Source organism: Sinocyclocheilus grahami, unplaced genomic scaffold (assembly GCF_001515645.1).
Source record: "Sinocyclocheilus grahami isolate Dianchi unplaced genomic scaffold, SAMN03320097.WGS_v1.1 scaffold474.1, whole genome shotgun sequence".
In the NCBI taxonomy this organism is placed as follows: domain Eukaryota; kingdom Metazoa; phylum Chordata; class Actinopteri; order Cypriniformes; family Cyprinidae; genus Sinocyclocheilus; species Sinocyclocheilus grahami.
The window spans coordinates 474,460-493,742 of NW_015505653.1; the positions used below are offsets into that span (position 1 = coordinate 474,460).

At 36.0% G+C, this 19,283-nt stretch overlaps 2 protein-coding genes across 2 annotated transcripts in view; one reads left to right on the forward strand and one right to left on the reverse strand.

The window, feature by feature from the left end:
- The window catches only part of ano8b (anoctamin 8b), a 30,691-nt gene extending 17,575 nt beyond the window's left edge, over positions 1-13,116 (reverse strand). The window contains exons 1-4 of the mRNA XM_016235817.1: positions 12,788-13,116; positions 4,431-4,541; positions 1,821-1,953; positions 538-676 (exon numbers count right to left, since the gene is read on the reverse strand). Of these exons, the coding sequence (XP_016091303.1) occupies positions 538-676; positions 1,821-1,953; positions 4,431-4,541; positions 12,788-12,950 (546 nt within the window). The 5' untranslated portion in view covers positions 12,951-13,116. The remainder of the gene's footprint in view (positions 1-537; positions 677-1,820; positions 1,954-4,430; positions 4,542-12,787) is intronic.
- Positions 13,117-13,572: 456 nt separating this feature from the next.
- Positions 13,573-19,283, forward strand: part of gtpbp3 (GTP binding protein 3, mitochondrial) — a 25,738-nt gene continuing 20,027 nt past the window's right edge. The window contains 6 exon segments of the mRNA XM_016235781.1: positions 13,573-13,582; positions 15,596-15,682; positions 16,048-16,110; positions 18,070-18,156; positions 18,522-18,631; positions 18,633-18,725. Of these exon segments, the coding sequence (XP_016091267.1) occupies positions 13,573-13,582; positions 15,596-15,682; positions 16,048-16,110; positions 18,070-18,156; positions 18,522-18,631; positions 18,633-18,725 (450 nt within the window).

Here is a 19,283-nt window from a genome sequence, read left to right on the forward strand (position 1 = left end):
TTATGTATATATATATACACAAACATACATATATATATTTACATGTATATATATATATATATATATTTATATTCATATACAATTTATATTATATATAAATATTTTATATATAAACATAACACAGTATTTTTCTTAAATAAATACATGCATGTGTGTGCACTTATTTATTCATAATAAATATACACAGCACACATGCATATATTATATAAACAAAAAACTTATTTTGGATGCGATTAATCGAGTTTGACAGCACTAATATACTGTGTATATATATATATATATATATATATAGTTATTTTGTTGGTATAAATGAATGTATTTATGTTCAATGATATTAAATAATAATTTTTACTTCAATAAAACCAGTTTATTTAGATGTTAGCATTTTAGGTTACTACTTCTTTTTAGTGTATGAAGTTCCAAATTTTAATAGCTTTTTTCTGTTTAAATGAGATGTCATCAGCAGCCTTGATAACAAGTGGACAAAAACAAACTTAATTCTGTATCAAAACCTTTATGCTCAATATTGTGAAGGACCTGTGAGGTGAAGAAACAGAGTTCACTCTCAACGTTCTCGTAGATGTAATCTTCCTCACAGGAGAACCTGCGAGAGCCGCCACCAAACTCCGGCTTCACAGCTTTCTGCAGTTCCATCTCTTCAGCCCCTCGTAAAAGACTGACCACACAACAAAAAATACATCAGCAACAAAGTCAAACTCAAGCTAGCCTTTAACCATGAAAAACAATAAAGCAAAGAAAAATATAACTTATGCTCCAGGACAAACTGTACACTAGCATTCAAAATTTTGGGGTCAGAAGATTTTAAATTTTTTTCAAATCTATACTTTTATTAAGCAAGAATGCATTAAATTCAGTTTTGTATCACTGAGATACTATTGTAGTTATAGTAGTTTATATTTTGAATTGGATTTTATTTTTATATTTTATGTTTTCATTTTCATTTTAAAGTTGTGTATATTTTAGTCATTTTTATTAGTTTGTTACTTTTATACTTGATATAATAATACAGTTTATATCATTATAATTTGTCTAGTTTTATAAATTTTTATTTCAATTTTAGTTTTAGTCATTTTAATACATCACGTTAAACTAAATGAAAATGAGAAATGTTGCCTTGTTAACTACCTGAAATAAAATAAGACTTTTTTTATTTCAGTTAACATTTATTTAAATAATGATTTTTTTTTGTTTTATTTAACTTTAATAATCTTGATTAAATTGAACAAAAAGTTACACTAAAGGCTTTTACATTGTCACAAAAAATTATATTTCAAATATTTCAAAAAATTTAATGATTTACAAAAATATTGGGCAGCACAACTGTTCTCAACATTGATAATCAGAAATGTTTCTTGAGCAGCAAATCAGTATAATAATGATTTCTGAAGGATCATGTGACTCTGAAGACTGGAGTAATGCTGCTGAAAATTCAGGTTTGATTTATATATATTCATATAGAAAACACTTTCAATTGTAATCATATTTCACAATATTACTGTTTTTGTAATCAAATAAATGCAGCCGTGGTGAGCATTAGTAACTTTTTTCAAAAAACTTTTAAAAAATCTTACCATCCCCACTATTTTGAACGTTAGTGTATTTCATAAACCGTCTTGATTCAATGAGCTCCCATAAGGTCCACAAATTCTCAGGCATTCTTTAGAGGCTCATATTGGAACATGACAATAAACATCAAACTCGCATTTGCTTGACCCTCATGTGTCCTCTTGCATCACCTGAAGAAAGCATTCATAAACACTGGAGATTAAAGAAAAGGAAAGATAAAAGCTCCCTCTCACTTTTCGTATGTGGCCGTGACGAAGAAGGCGTACATCCTGGTGTGTTTGTGATGTCGGATCTGGATAATGAGCTCTGGGATGCCGAGCCGTATGTGGTTCAGAAGCCAGAGCAGTGTGTGGTCATCTGTGGTGTCTGCAGAGACAATTATAAACACCTCATGACCAATATGATATTTATTACACTGAGACACACCACTGGAAAATACCAATTCACAGGCCTGAATAATGTAAATTCACACAAAAACACATGGCTTTTTTTCAAATGTACTTCTTTATATTTTAAATTACAATTCACAATTTAAATTACAGTCCTGTTTGCTTTATCAATTATAAATTTAGGAATTAAAATGGACTTCAAAAGGCATTCTGAATGAAGCCCAACCCTGATATTGAAATAAATAATTTAAGTATCATTGAGATACTGTTATAGTTTTTGTTAACATTCAGAACTAGATTTCTGTCAGGACCACTATCGTCAAAGATGATTGACAATTAGCATAAAGTTTGGATTGGCGGTATGGTTCCATTCTGGGCAAGAACTCCCTGCGCATCCATGCAGCCTAGCATGGATGAGAGCAGGGAGAGCAGCGATAACCCCCCCCAGGGTAAACAGAACAGAACTAACATAAATGTATTGCAGATATCGTTAAAGTTCAATAATTTTATGTACACATTTTAGAATTAGTCTGATTCAAAGGAGAATCAGAAGGCTGAATCCTGACTGACAGAGGAGGAGTTGGGGATGGAGGAGGGTCATTAGCTATTGAGCAATGCGAAAACTGCTGATACTACTGCAGGACCTTATATATGAATACTTAGATAGGTGTCGTATTCCCATAGGTAGATGGGGATCAGCTGAGAGTCAGCTGATGCGAGCTTGACTAACTTGACCTGCCAGAACTAATGCTACGCTAGATATTTTCTTCTTTCATGTTCATTTTAATTAAAGGAGACATATTATGCCCCTTTTTACAATATGTAATATAAGTCTCTGGTGTCCCCAGAATGTGTCTGTGAAGTTTCAGCTCAAAATACTCCACAGATCATTTATTATATAATTTTGAAAATGCCTATTTTGAGTGGAAGCAGAAACACGCTGTTTATCGGGCCTGTCTCATTAAATGCAAATGAGCTGCTGCTCCCCGCCCCCTTTTCCAGAATAGAACTGCGCCATTACAGCTTGAACCTGCTAAAAAACATCTGTTTTGGTTCTGATTATCATGTTTATCGCACTGAAATCATGCGTTTTAAACCATGTGAGTTTAAACTTCTGATATACGGTTTTCTGAGAGCACACATCCGAAGCACACGCACAGAAAGCGGCTGTCACAGCATGTGAGTACTAAACTAAGTTCTCATTCACACACAAGTTTACGTTAAGAACACACGAGTTACAAAAACAGTGGGTTATGTCTGTGAAGGTAAACAGCTGGGAAATAAATCACATGTTTATTTTAGATCTGGGCGGCAGCAGCAATATACAGTAAATAAATCAATAAATTAACTGCTCTCTTGTCTCCTCTGAAGCTGGGACTCTAAATAGTGTTCTGTGCTCATCTGTGCAGTCAAAGACAGAACAGTTAGCATGTTTTGCTCAAACTTTCGCCATGGCATTAGAACTGGTACACCGTTGTTGCTTGTAAAATCTAAATGATGGCACCTGTGGGTGTAAACTTACAGATTAAGAGGCGGTAAAATTATAATGAGATCCCTTTGCAACGTCACCAAGGGAACGAAATCAGACGCGCTTGTTTTCTCAGACACTTGCAGAAAAAGGCTTCCCAAAACAAGTTACAAGTTACTGGGTTAATCTTTTTCACGTTTTCTTGGTTGGTAGATGCACCGGGACCTGATTATAGCACTTTTCATGATATGTCACTTTTAAAGTTTTAGTATTTTTTTGTTGTTGTGTGGTTTTGTCATTTTTTATATGTCTATATAGTGTATTCATTTTTATTTCAGTTTTAGTTATTTTAGTACATCAGGTTAAACTAAAGGAAAATGAGAATTGCTGTCCTGTTAACTAGCTTTTATTTTATTTCATTTATTATTTTATTTTAAGTAACATATTTTATGGACTTAGTTTTACTTAACCACAAAAACCCTGATCTGAAAATAAAGTTCAAAAATAAAGAAGACAACAGCAAATTTTCCATTTTTCACTGGGTCTTGGACGTTTTCACAAACAAAACATGATTTATCTATATTTTTTGTACTAACTCAATTGCTAATAATTGCATGGATCATTTATATTTACACATACAGGAGAACTTCTCACAAATATTTTCCATCTAATTCACAGCATGTGAATTTGTTCTTAACCTTGTTCAAATGTTAGCTATTTGTTTTAACAAACAGAGAAATAATTATGCAATAAACATAAATAATAATTGTGCATTATATATTTCTTCTCACATATTTGTGGAATATGTTACTTACTTGCATGTACTGTTGTGGAATCATCACACTACATATACAGTGGGTACGGAAAGTATTCAGACCCCCTTAAATTTTTCACTCTTTGTTATATTGCAGCCATTTGCTAAAATCATTTAAGTTAATTTTTTTTCCTCATGAATGTACACACAGCACCCCATATTAAAGAGACACCTGGAAACGTCATAAGGACATCACAGTTCTCTGTGGGCACCGTCTTCATCCAGGATTTATGGGACATGATGTGTCTCCCAGCCTGCAGCAGCCGCTTCCCAAATAATTTATCTGAGAAACACAAAAAGGAGAGAGAAAGAGAAAAGAAAACAAACGTCAGTCTCTTTGCAATGTTGCTATGGACAAGCAGTTCATTCTCCCCCCACTCACAGTGCCCAGATTAAATGTCACTCTCATTCCCCTTGAAACATGAGAAGAGGAGACATAACCGAATGCTCCAGCGCTGGGGTCCTGACAGCACAGCGGCAAGTGTCTGAAAATGAACAATAACCTCAGAGACCAGAGAGTCGGCTCAGTGTTTGCGACTGGGGTTGTTAAAAGAAAATGTTAAAATAAATCTTTTTTATATATATATAGATATTACAAGAAGTGTCTCTTTTAAATGTTTAAATCCTTTCTAAACTTTCTACTTTTTAAAACTACATTGTCTGAAGTAAAGCAGCATCATCAAACTCATAACACATGTCACTAGTAGACACATGCAATCTGGCCAATCATCAGTCAGAGCTCACTGGCTCGGATTCTTAGAACTCTCTAAGCTTTATTTTTACTCGGTGTGCAAAGCCGAATGCAGGAGTGATGCCATGCTGTCATAATGCAACACATTTCCAGTGAAAGAGAAGACAACAGATATTAGACGTGCAGAGAAAACGCCTCACAAATAATAAGCAATGAAGTCTGTGAACTTAAAGTGTTTTACCACTGTAAGTGCACTTCTGCTATCAGAGGGATCATCGGGGCCAGACATTAAAGGGGTCATAGGATGATTGATATGATCTTTTAGGGACTTAATGAAAAGTCTGTATATTATACTAATACATATCATGGTACTGTAAAATGACCAAATTCAAATACCACATTAATATCATTGCATCATTCTAAAAAAGGTATATATTCAGTGTTTTGTAAGAAATATAGAAAGGAAAGAGACACCTGGAAACGTCATAAGGACATCACAGTTCTCTGGCACTGTTTACTTCAGCCGCATTAATCGTGAAACTTGCTAATTATCACATTATTAGGAAAGGCGATTTGCAAAGATTCATTACAAAACATTGTACTCACTTCACGAATGATTTGCGCGAACATAGACGCATTTATGTAGATCGGGGGAGCATTCCCTTCAGAAACAAACGTAATCCACTGCGTCTTCAGCGGCTCAGATGTCGGGAGTAAATGACGACTGCTATGTTCATTATTACATCCAACAACAGAACACCTCAATCGCTTAGGAGTCATTCTTGTCTACATCTGCTCCAGAGGTGAAACAATGGCGGACTGATGACAGCTGACTCAGGGCGGGTCTGAGGTAGGGATGGGCGATATGGGCTTAAAAATATATATCACGATATTTCTGGAATTTATTACGATAACGATATCAATGACGATAATTCAGGGAATCCTGTTTCTTTTAAGAAAAGTATTATCTTTCCTATGTTTACCCAAAATGGTGTGAGCATTAATGAGTTCACACGTAATGTAAAGACTGTTTTAATTCATACTGGAAGCCGAAGGGCGCTCTTGCACAGAAACTCCACATATCTATAGCAGAAGAAATACTACTGACGATGCTCCAGGAAGGTATCCAGTTATCGCTGAGTAAAACGCACAACGGAGGGAGAGACACTTTAACTGATGAAACTTGAGGAAAATAAACATACGACTGCACAAAATATGTGGTTTATCTGTGTTCTTCAATCTTGGGTATGTTTATAAGTAAAGTATATTTATAATGCAATGTTAATCAACATGGCCTTTATCACTGAATATAATACTATCATTCTGTAATGTGAAACCACGTCTGATCACAAAAAGAAGTATTTCAAACACTCGACTATGTTATTAAGTTAATTTGGAGAAAAAGCATGTCAATAAATTATAACTTTGTTGGACAACAGTTTTGTAAACAGGCTCATACACATGCAAAACTGTATCGCACACGTGCTACTGTAGTACATTTATTCAGACCGATTTTTTTGCGCTGTACAGCCCTAACCAAACACCTCCGTGAAGTTGGCCCCCCCACCCAACGCAAAACGTCGGCAAAATAGTCTCAATCGTTTGTGCTGTAAAAATTTTCGTTTGTGCTGCTTCGGTTTTTTAGATATTAAAATAATATTTATAGGTCGTTCTGAGGTCACTCAGCCCCCCAACATACTCCAAATTCAACCCAAATAGTCTTGTTTGTTTGTGCTTCGTTTGTGCTGGTTTGTGCAGGTAAAAGTTTCGTTTGTGCTGCTTCGGTTTTTTAAATATTAGACATTGAATTATAGGTGATGACGTCACTCAGCCCCCCCACATGCTCCAAAATCACGAAAAAATTTTTTGTTTAAAAAATTAGTTTGTGCTGCTTCGGTTTTTTAAATATTAGACATTGAATTATAGGCGATGACGTCACTCAGCCCCCCCACATGCTCCAAAATCACGAAAAATTTTTTTGTTTGTTTGTGCTTCGTTTGTGCTGGTTTGTGCCGTAAAAAATTAGTTTGTGCTGCTTCGGTTTTTAAGATATTAAAATAATATTTATTGCTCATTTTCTGAGGTCACTCAGCCCCCCACTGCTCCAAAATTGACCCCAAATAAGTTTGTTTGTTTGTGCTTCTTTTGTGCTGGTATGTACAGGTAAAAGTTTTGTTTGTGCTGCTTCGGTTTTTAAAATATTAGACATTGAATTATAGGCGATAACGTCACCAGCCCCCCCACATGCTCCAAATTCACCCAAAATAATCTTTTTTGTTTGTGCTTCGTTTGTGCTGGTAAAAGTTTCGTTTGTGCTGCTTCGGTTTTTAAAATATTAGACATTGAATTATAGGCGATAACGTCACCAGCCCCCCCACATGCTCCAAATTCACCCAAAATAATCTTTTTTGTTTGTGCTTCGTTTGTGCTGGTTTGTGCAGGTAAAAGTTTCGTTTGTGCTGCTTCGGTTTTTAAAATATTAGACATTGAATTATAGGCGATAACGTCACCAGCCCCCCCACATGCTCCAAATTCACCCAAAATAATCTTTTTTGTTTGTGCTTCGTTTGTGCTGGTAAAAGTTTAGTTTGTGCTGCTTCGGTTTTTTAGATATTAAAATATTATTTAGTGATAAAATAGAGACTATTTTGCCAACGTTTTGCTTTGGGTGGGGGGCCAACTTCACGGAGGTTAACCACCCCAGTTAAAGCTCAAGTTCCTCATTTAGCGATATAGGCTACTCCTCCTCAATTTCACGTCCGCTTTCCGTGATGTCGCTCTGCATTGTCGCACACAGAAATATGTCAACAACTAGACTTTATCGTTATTATCGCAGGAAGTCTAATTCTTATCGTGAGGAGAATTTTTACCGGTATATCACAAACGATAAGATATCGCCCATCCCTAGTCTGAGGTAAGACACCAGTCCAGTCTTTACTGTCAATCAAACTATTGTGGGAGGGGCCTGTTTTTGTGATGTCACACAGACAGGCATCTGAGATCGGCTCGATTTGAGAAAGGGGAAAACATTTAACGCGATTAAAAAAAACACTGGGTGGATTTTTATCATTATAGGCTGGTTGTGTACACACACTACCAACACACATTTCAGTTCAAACAACTTGTAAAAGTGCATGTAGCATCCTGTGACCCCTTTAAGAAGTGCTACAAACGCTTATTCCAAAATGAAAGCGTGCTGAAAATGAAAGTACTGCAAAACAGCAATATTTCACACTGCTGGTGAGCCAAAAACACTGGTAATTACTAGCATATGAACAAAGCCAGTGAAGTTACTGCATGGTCAGGAATAGAGTCAGACAGTGCTGGACGACAATAACACAAAAAGTGATATATTCAAATAAATGTTGATAAAGTATATTAAAAAACAAATGTTTCATGTGCAAATGAGAAATATATTTACTGTTCCCATAACACAATTCCTGTGAAGCAGATAGTCATCTACTCGTATGAATGGGCCACTGTGAGAGGAAGCAGAACTTATGCATTACTGAATGAGTTGGAATTTGAATACTTTGTCACTTCCCAGGCTGCAACAAGCTGATTATAGAGTTTAATAATCAGTACCATCAAATAAGTCTGAAAGTAGTGTGTAGAGAAGAAAATATAAAATGAAGAGTTGCAATTAAATGAGTCATTCACAGGTTTCACACAGATATTAAACATATTGTGCTATTTTATATTCACTCAAAAAACAGAAGCGGTTCTAGCAGTTCTGAGACAGTTACCATAAATATAAACCACTTCATAATTATTACGAGCATTTAAATTAGCTGAATTTTCAGCATCATTACTTCAGTCTTCAGTGTCACATGATCAGAAATTATGAATTTAGTATTATTATTATTCAGGATTCTTTGATAAATAGAACAGCATTTATTTGAAACAAAATGTTAAATGTTTTTACTGTCCTTGCTGAAAAAAGTATTAATTTATTTAAGGAAAACATGCAAAAAAAAAAAATGTAAATCTGTATATAAAGATGTACAACCAGAAATCCTATTAGAAAGATATGTCTAGTACTTAGTGTGTTTTATCTCTCAGCTCTTAAAAGTGCCAGGCACAGGAATGGCTGAAAAGGACCTACTAAACACTCTTTACGACATAATTTGAATAGAAAAAGTTTATTTGAAAAAAAAAAGTAGTTTTGTTTACATATAATCTGGAGTCTGTTGTATTTGTTTATGAACGTGAGAAACATAGCTATAACAACAGCTGCTATTATGAGATGTTGAAGGAGTGAAACCTCATCTTGAGTGAGTTTTGAGAGCGTCTCGAAATGTAAGCATGTGTCATTTGGAAACACTGGAGCTGAAACAGGAGATCATTAGCTGTTAACAACAGCTGTAAACTTTCACAGAGAGTTCTACTGCGAGGAAGCAAATAATCTCAAAACATATTGGCTTAGGTTTGCCATAAACCTACATAATTCAGTACAGGTAAGAGAGAGAAAAAAAACAATAACTTGAACCTATGTTTGGTACACTCTCAGAAAAAAGGTACAAAAGCTGTCACTGGGAAATTACCTTCTCAATAGGTACAAATATGTACATTTATATGCACCCTTTAGGGGTAAATAAAGTACAAAAGTGTGCATTTTGAAAAGATACTGCCCAAGTGACAGCTTTTGTATTTTGAGAACAAATTGAGAGTTTGTTCTTCAGGTTAAAAAATAAAACTGTAACGTGGTTTTGTAACTTCATAAAACAAGAGCTCTTCATCACTGCCAAGCTCCATCACACCAACTAAAACCATATCAGAGCTTTAACAACCATCTAATGTTTTGCCACTGAGTTCAGGTGAGATATCTGCACCTGTTTACAACAACAGATCTCTAATGATACCCAAACTAGTTTCTGAAACTGCCATCCATCATCAAATTGCTGGACTTTTATTTAGCTCATGAAATAAAAATTGAGGCAATGACATCATGTGAGTGCTAATGGTTCAGATATGGATCAACACTACTGTATGCTCCACTACTGATGTCTAAAACCCACTGCATAACCCTGAAAGATACAGCCCAGGATACACCAAAAGCAACGCATTACACCCAATATATTTTATGCTCAAACTATACTCTTCATACCCGACATATAAATCATCACAAACAAACCTATTCTCTTCATGGAACAAGACACTTTAAGCAAGACGGTGTTATACTGATTTTAGTTCAATAAACAAGAAGATACTTATGAACAACTTGCAGTTTAGACAATATTAGCCTACCAGTTACTTTGCCTGTTAATTCGTTGTTATGACGTCCCACATTCAAGTCGTGAACATAACAGGGAAGTAGCCTACACTAAATGAAAGAACTGATATATAGGCCTACCTAATTTAAGTATTTTCATGAGAAAATTATTGAAAGATTAATTTCAGAAATTAAGTCCCCGATTTAGGCCACTCACAGCAAAGTTCCCTTATGTAAAAATAAGTTTGAAAAATCTGATGTTAGGAAACATCCCGGTATAATGTTAGCAAACACTTCTGGAAGCGGCTTTTTGATGAATATGTACATATGTGCTGTGCGCTTTCCTCTCAAAACCAAAATAAACACAACTAAAATGACAGCGGTGAGAAAACAGCAGTTAAGAAAGCATCTGACCATAGCGATGTGGATATGTTTGCATGAGCTCTGAAATTCAGCACTCCAGTGACAACGTCACATTTATTTATATGGCACTTTATGCAAAAAGATTGCTATGGGGAGAATCACAACATTACGAACTTTTTTTGGAAGTAAAAAAAGTCAATAAAAATCGGACAAATAGACGAAGGTTCAAGATTGTGTACTTAACGGCTTTAGAGAGGGAAGGAACTACAATAAAGCCATTAATCAAATTAAAAATTAACTATTAATTTAAAGATTTTGGTTGTATCTATACAAACAGTATTTTAAGCTCTTTGCAAAATATGCATATATATATATATATATATATATATATATATCATGGTAATGGATATGACAATGTTAATGTATTTGGTCTTGGATAGAATAGATCTGCTACACTGCTGCTGCTGAATTGTTGCTGCTGTTAGTTATTGCTGTATTTGTAGATTATTGATGCTGCTGCAAGCAAGTACAGGAACTTGCTACTGCCAATACATAAGCCGATATGGTGCTGTGAGTATTTAAGACATACTGCTGCTGCACAAATAGCATATAAAATAACCCGTAGCAGATCTATACAGGTGGAGCTGGGGAAGGTGAAGGATTTCAGAGGAAATCTGAAAGCGTGCTGCAATGCTCAAGCGAATGCTAATCAGCCATTTAAATGTAAAGCAGCAAGCTCATTGGCTGCGTATGCAACATGAACCAATCAGCTTGTGACAAGTCTTTTAGTGCTAAGAATATCATCAGTTACGTTAAGGACCCATAGCCTGCGCCATCTAGAGTTTCATGACAGAACTTGGTATAGGCTTATATATGCGTTTTATTATGTAATCGACTTGGACCAGTGGTCGTTCGATATTGTTCTAAATGACGTCACGCCAGTTCATTCTTCAATTTCACTTGAAGGATATCAGGGCCTTTACAATGATTATTTATTAGTAAAACTGGAGTGGAGAGGTTATTAGATTTATTGACTAATTGATTGATTAATCATTAGTTAATTCATAGTTATCAATTAATGTTTAGTTGTAGCCATACAGGCTGTTTACATGACACCGTTTTCAAATTGGCCATTCATTTAGGCGACAGGACAACAGCGTTTTAATGGCCTGAAAATGCAAACTTTTGGAAAAGGTTTCAAAGCATCGTCTCCGTGTGAACTACAAAAACACAAAATTGTGAAAACAGTCATGTGCATGCAAGTTCAGTTCATATAGGAGCAAGTATCTTTACAAAATGACATCACCAACTTCTGGCCTGGTACGCACACTGAGTTTTAGTCGATTTGCACGGATCCGTGTGAACGGGGACCGTTCTGACGTTTTCTTCTGTATGCGAAACTTCCATTTTGTAGTCCATTCCCTGATAGCACACGTACATCACAGAGACGTCTATTTGACGTCTGCATTTACATCTACAAAACGTATTTTTTAGAGTGTTTGCTCATCTGCAATCCTATAGGAATTTCCTATCAGATGTCAAATAGACGTTTAGAAAATGTCTTTAAGATGTTTATGATTTAGAATGAATGTAAAACTGACATCTTAGGGACGTCTATCAGATGTTTGTACACGGCAGATGCTTTCCAGATGAAACAGGCATCTTGCAGACGTAGAAAGGTAGAAAACACTTATGCTTCGACTTTCAAAAATAGGTCCTGTACTTTCTCATCATTTGCACATGGCGAACAGAGACAAACACAGTGATGATAAAAGTCCCAATGCTGTTGGACTAAATATCAGCACTCAGAACAATCAGATTCGAGGACCAGAACGAACTGTAGTATAATGGTTCACAACAAGCCACAATAAGAAGGCCATCCAAGCATCAACAAAACCCAAAACATCAACAATTTCGCAAAACAGAAAAGGACTGCAGCAATAAAAGCATCTCAGACAACTTGAACCTGCCCGAAGGCCCGTGAAAAAGGGCTAACCGAGCGCAAAAAAGTAGCGCATGGCCCATATTATGTAGCTCCATTTGAAGTGATGCTGCCGCATGACCTTCTATAGGCCACAAATACATCAGCAGGGAGAGTTTAATGCATGTATCCCGGCACAGTAATGGGCATAAAGGGCAGACAGCATAACAAAGCGCCGCATTGTTCATTCTGCTCGAAGGATATGCCGTCTGCCCCTTATGCCCGCTCTCCTCTCGCGTCACATTCACCTGTCCCGTCTGTATTCGCCCTCCTCGGACTCACCCAAAACGCCCGTTGATGTGGGTTGAGGGGCAGCGCTGTGCTGCTGCTGCTCTGGCCGCTCCGCGTCTCCCTGCGCTCGGTGTCTGTGCCGCGAGCTCTCGCTGTCGCTGCTGCTGATGTTGCTCGCCGATGATGCAGCAGCCGCCGCCGTGTCGGGCATCATGCTGCCGCCGCTTTAGCGGGGAGTGGATGTAGAAATGGGGCAAGTGTGTGTGGATACACACTGGCTGGGTTAAATGAAGGTGAGGGTGAAGTGAAGGTTGTTGTGAGTCATCCTATTTGCGGCGGGATGCGAGGAGAGACCAACTGCGGCGTGAGGAGGAGTACTATGGTGGAGGAGGGACAAAGAAGAGAAGAAATACACCGTCTCTCTCTCTCTCTCTCTCTCTCTCTCTCTCTCTCTCTCTGCTTTCAAACACTCAGATCCAGATATAGTCTACTCACACTGGCACTCTCTCATAGCAGACATGCATTAGCTGGCTGACCTCAGCAGGAGTGTATTGATGTATTGATGTGTACATTAGAAATCAAACCTCAGCATTTAGAATGTCAAAACTCTTTTAGGCTGAAGGTTTAGAGATTTGCTGACTTATGCAGACTATGTTATGAAATGCAATATATTATCACAGTATTTATCTATTTTGTATTTGTTTTGGCCAAAAAGTTAATTGTAAAAATTGCTGATAAATAGATTACTGGATGTTTTGCAAGAGAATACTGCTTGTTGTGAATACATTTCTTCCTCTGTATTTCTGTGGGACTAAAATGAGAGACAGACTGAAAGGATGAAGCAGGGTATTATTTATTAATTCATGCAAAAAATATCTTCCCAGCTGAATATTTCAGAATGGCGTAACTATGAAGGTGATCTATTATACCTCTCTCTGAACATATGAATTGAAAGCACATAACAGGGAGGTTTTCTCCATAATTCAGGCAGATCTGCAGTCAAGAATAATTATTCAGATACAGTCTAAAATATGATTTATATTTAAATGGTGATTTATATTAACATTAACCAGATTGTGTTTGATTTAAACACAGTTCTGCATTTAAATTCCTGTAAGATATTATAAATAAATAAATGTGTAATAAAACTCTTGTGATCCAACTGTATATTGTCACAACCCAAATGGTCTCATTACCACAAATGAATCTGATTGCACTAAAATGATAAACACAATGCATTTTGATGAAATAGTGTAGAATATAAAAAGACCGTTAAATGTTAAAGAATTGAGCATTACATGAAATAGCTTTCACAAGCAATCACCTCAGCTAACAGTAACTCATTACTTAAACATGCACTCTTCACAGCCTCACTAAAAAGCCAATGGCGACTGCCCATCGGCAGTTTGATGATCTATGGGTATTTAAACTTGTTCAGTATCCAAATTAGAGCAGCACGAACACCCAAAGCCTTTAATAATTAGACAGGAATTATAAAATGTTGCATGAAGTAAATCACACACTTATTAACTTTTACTGGATGACAGCATAAACAGTCATTGCTTGCCGTTTTGTGTTCAACGAAACATTAAAAGCATTTTTGACTGAACAATAAATTATAAAAAGTGCATGCATAATTATACAGAAATAAAAAAAAGTCAAATATAATATGTAATAGCTACTCCAGGATTGCTGACACTATAGAATTAGATTATGATCATTTCAATTTAACACTAGGACAGCTAGCCTAATGTCTCATAATACTAGTGTCTCACGGACAGAATTGTAGTGCGCACAAGGGAGGAGTTTTATTTGATTGACAGTGAAGCTGGACGACGCGGACCAATCAAATCCACCCGAGCGGAATCAATAACAAAGCGCCTGGGAAATAACTGTCCTAAACAGTGTTGCCAATTTAGCAATTTTGTTGCTAAATTTAGCAACTTTTCACACTACACTAGCAACTTTTTCTTCCAAAGCACCTAGCAACAAATTTAGCTATTTTTACATTTTATTTGGCTACTTTTAGCAACTTTTGATAAGTGACTCAAACGATTTGAGTCACTTAAAAATTGACTGTTAATTGTATTTGCAAGTGCAAGGCTTATTCAACTTTTTCTCTGAAAGCCTAAAAATGTAATTACTGTCACACAGTAACAAAAATACATACCATCACGCATTCACTTGAAGATCTTTATCGCAGGGCATGAGATAAATGTGTTAATGTTGTTGAAAGGTTAAAGAAGTTTAATTTATTTTAAGATTGTAGAGTCAAGTCCCTGGGTGATTATGCAGTGTATTTGTTTATGAAAGATTATGAAATATACACTACCAATCAAAAGTTTAGGGGGAGACTTTTTCACCAATGCTGCATTTATTTGATAAAAAAATTACAGTAAAAGCAGTAATATTGTGAAATATTATTATAATTGAAAATAACTGTTTTATATTTTAATGTTTAAAAATGTATTCCATTGATGGCATAGCATAACATTTCAGCAGGCATTACTTTTTGCTGCCTAAGAAACATTTTTTTATTCTCAATGTTGAAAACAGTTGTGCTGCTTTCTAATTTTGTGGAAACTGATACGTTTTTTTCAAAATTCTTTGAATAGAAAGTTCAAAAGAACAGCATTTATTTGAAATAAAAATCTTTTGTAGCATTATAAATATATTTTTTGTCACTTTTGATCAATTTAATGTATCCTTGCTCAATAAAAGTGTTGATTTCTTTCAAAGAAATATTTCTTACTGACGCCTGAACTTTTGAACAGTAGTGCATATCGAATGTACAGTTACAACAGTATATAAATTACATATTAATTCTGGTATGACACATTCCACTCTTCACACTTTCAGGTCCTGGTAGTTTCACAGGAGAGGACAGCGCAGAGTTTCACATCCACGAGGGTCCTGCTGCCATTAGTGGATTCTTACAAGCACTTGGTATGTGGGAGAGAGATCAACCATTATTTTCCCGAATTGTTCTGAAATGTTTGTGTAACATTTGTGTATGTTTGTGTAAACCCTCTATATGTATTTTATCATCAGAATTCTATATTGCAAACAGCTAGTTGTTGAATCAGCATTTTAACACTAGATGGCAGTATCTGTGTTATGCTTGGAAATATCTAGCTTTTATTTAATATGCATGTAGCAAGTATTTACTCATTCGTTTCTCCTTTTAAGTGAAGTAGTATTTTATTAACTTATAGCCTTTATCTGAAGATATTATAAAATGTAAATGCTTCTAAATAGTGACGTGATAAAGTAAATTTTATTTTAAAGATATCTTATTCTGTGTGTTTCAGGTGAGTTTACCCAACGGGCGTTCTATGCTGGAAAATTGGACCTTACTGAAGTAGAGGGTCTAGGTGACCTGATCAGATGCAGAGACAGAAGCACAGAGGCGACAGGCTCTCCGACAAATGGCAGGAGACCTGGGCCGCATTTATCAAGCCTGGAGTGTTCGGCTTAAACGAGTAAGTAAAGGGTTGATCAGGAATATCTCTTGTTTTTAGAACTTCTTTATGGCCCAGTCTTTGTCATCTGACCCACATATTAAAGGGGTCATATGATGTTGCTAAAAAGAACATTATTTTGTGTATATGGTGTAATGAAATGTGTTTATGCGGTTTAAGGTTCAAAAAACACATTATTGTCCACATACTGTACATTATTGTTTCTCCTCTATGCCCCGCCTTTCTGAAACGCGTCGATTTTTACAAAGCTCATCGTTCTGAAAAGCGAGGTGTGCTGTGATTGGCCAGCTATCCAGTGAGTTGTGATTGGCCGAATACCTCAAGCGTGTGATGGAAATGTTACGCCCCTTACCATACTGTGATGCCTTGCAAGCGATGAGACAAAAACATTAAAACCCATTATAAACGAGGAATTTGTTGCATCCAGTGGGGACATAATTACGGATTATAATGACTTATACTGTCTTTTTATGCGTTGCATTGCGCCGCGTAAACATAAAACCATGTCTGCATTTGTGATCGGAGAAATGACAAACAACAAGCGCTACTCTACACTGCCAGCATAAACAGTCATTGCTTGCCGTTTTGTGTTCAACGAAACATTAAAAGCATTTTTGACTGAACAATAAATTATAAAAAGTGCATGCATAATTATACAGAAATAAAAAAAAGTCAAATATAATATGTAATAGCTACTCCAGGATTGCTGACACTATAGAATTAGATTATGATCATTTCAATTTAACACTAGGACAGCTAGCCTAATGTCTCATAATACTAGTGTCTCACGGACAGAATTGTAGTGCGCACAAGGGAGGAGTTTTATTTGATTGACAGTGAAGCTGGACGACGCGGACCAATCAAATCCACCCGAGCGGAATCAATAACAAAGCGCCTGGGAAATAACTGTCCTAAACAGTGTTGCCAATTTAGCAATTTTGTTGCTAAATTTAGCAACTTTTCACACTACACTAGCAACTTTTTCTTCCAAAGCACCTAGCAACAAATTTAGCTATTTTTACATTTTATTTGGCTACTTTTAGCAACTTTTGATAAGTGACTCAAACGATTTGAGTCACTTAAAAATTGACTGTTAATTGTATTTGCAAGTGCAAGGCTTATTCAACTTTTTCTCTGAAAGCCTAAAAATGTCATTACTGTCACACAGTAACAAAAATACATACCATCACGCATTCACTTGAAGATCTTTTTCGCAGGGCATGAGATAAATGTGTTAATGTTGTTGAAAGGTTAAAGAAGTTTAATTTATTTTAAGATTGTAGAGTCAAGTCCCTGGGTGATTATGCAGTGTATTTGTTTATGAAAGATTATGAAATATACACTACCAATCAAAAGTTTAGGGGGAGACTTTTTCACCAATGCTGCATTTATTTGATAAAAAAATTACAGTAAAAGCAGTAATATTGTGAAATATTATTATAATTGAAAATAACTGTTTTATATTTTAATGTTTAAAAATGTATTCCATTGATGGCATAGCATAACATTTCAGCAGGCATTACTTTTTGCTGCCAATGTTGAAAACAGTTGTGCTGCTTTCTAATTTTTTGGAAACTGATACGTTTTTTTCAAAATTCTTTGAATAGAAAGTTCAAAAGAACAGCATTTATTTGAAATAAAAATCTTTTGTAGCATTATAAATATATTTTTTGTCACTTTTGATCAATTTAATGTATCCTTGCTCAATAAAAGTGTTGATTTCTTTCAAAGAAATATTTCTTACTGACGCCTGAACTTTTGAACAGTAGTGCATATCGAATGTACAGTTACAACAGTATATAAATTACATATTAATTCTGGTATGACACATTCCACTCTTCACACTTTCAGGTCCTGGTAGTTTCACAGGAGAGGACAGCGCAGAGTTTCACATCCACGAGGGTCCTGCTGCCATTAGTGGATTCTTACAAGCACTTGGTATGTGGGAGAGAGATCAACCATTATTTTCCCGAATTGTTCTGAAATGTTTGTGTAACATTTGTGTATGTTTGTGTAAACCCTCTATATGTATTTTATCATCAGAATTCTATATTGCAAACAGCTAGTTGTTGAATCAGCATTTTAACACTAGATGGCAGTATCTGTGTTATGCTTGGAAATATCTAGCTTTTATTTAATATGCATGTAGCAAGTATTTACTCATTCGTTTCTCCTTTTAAGTGAAGTAGTATTTTATTAACTTATAGCCTTTATCTGAAGATATTATAAAATGTAAATGCTTCTAAATAGTGACGTGATAAAGTAAATTTTATTTTAAAGATATCTTATTCTGTGTGTTTCAGGGAGTTTGCCAGGTCTGCGGACTGCAGAAGCAGGTGAGTTTACCCAACGGGCGTTCTATGCTGGAAAATTGGACCTTACTGAAGTAGAGGGTCTAGGTGACCTGATCAGATGCAGAGACAGAAGCACAGAGGCGACAGGCTCTCCGACAAATGGCAGGAGACCTGGGCCGCATTTATCAAGCCTGGAGTGTTCGGCTTAAACGAGTAAGTAAAGGGTTGATCAGGAATATCTCTTGTTTTTAGAACTTCTTTATGGCCCAGTCTTTGTCATCTGACCCACATATTAAAGGGGTCATATGATGTTGCTAAAAAGAACATTATTTTGTGTATATGGTGTAATGAAATGTGTTTATGCGGTTTAAGGTTCAAAAAACACATTATTGTCCACATACTGTACATTATTGTTTCTCCTCTATGCCCCGCCTTTCTGAAACGCGTCGATTTTTACAAAGCTCATCGTTCTGAAAAGCGAGGTGTGCTGTGATTGGCCAGCTATCCAGTGAGTTGTGATTGGCCGAATACCTCAAGCGTGTGATGGAAATGTTACGCCCCTTACCATACTGTGATGCCTTGCAAGCGATGAGACAAAAACATTAAAACCCATTATAAACGAGGAATTTGTTGCATCCAGTGGGGACATAATTACGGATTATAATGACTTATACTGTCTTTTTATGCGTTGCATTGCGCCGCGTAAACATAAAACCATGTCTGCATTTGTGATCGGAGAAATGACAAACAACAAGCGCTACTCTACACTGC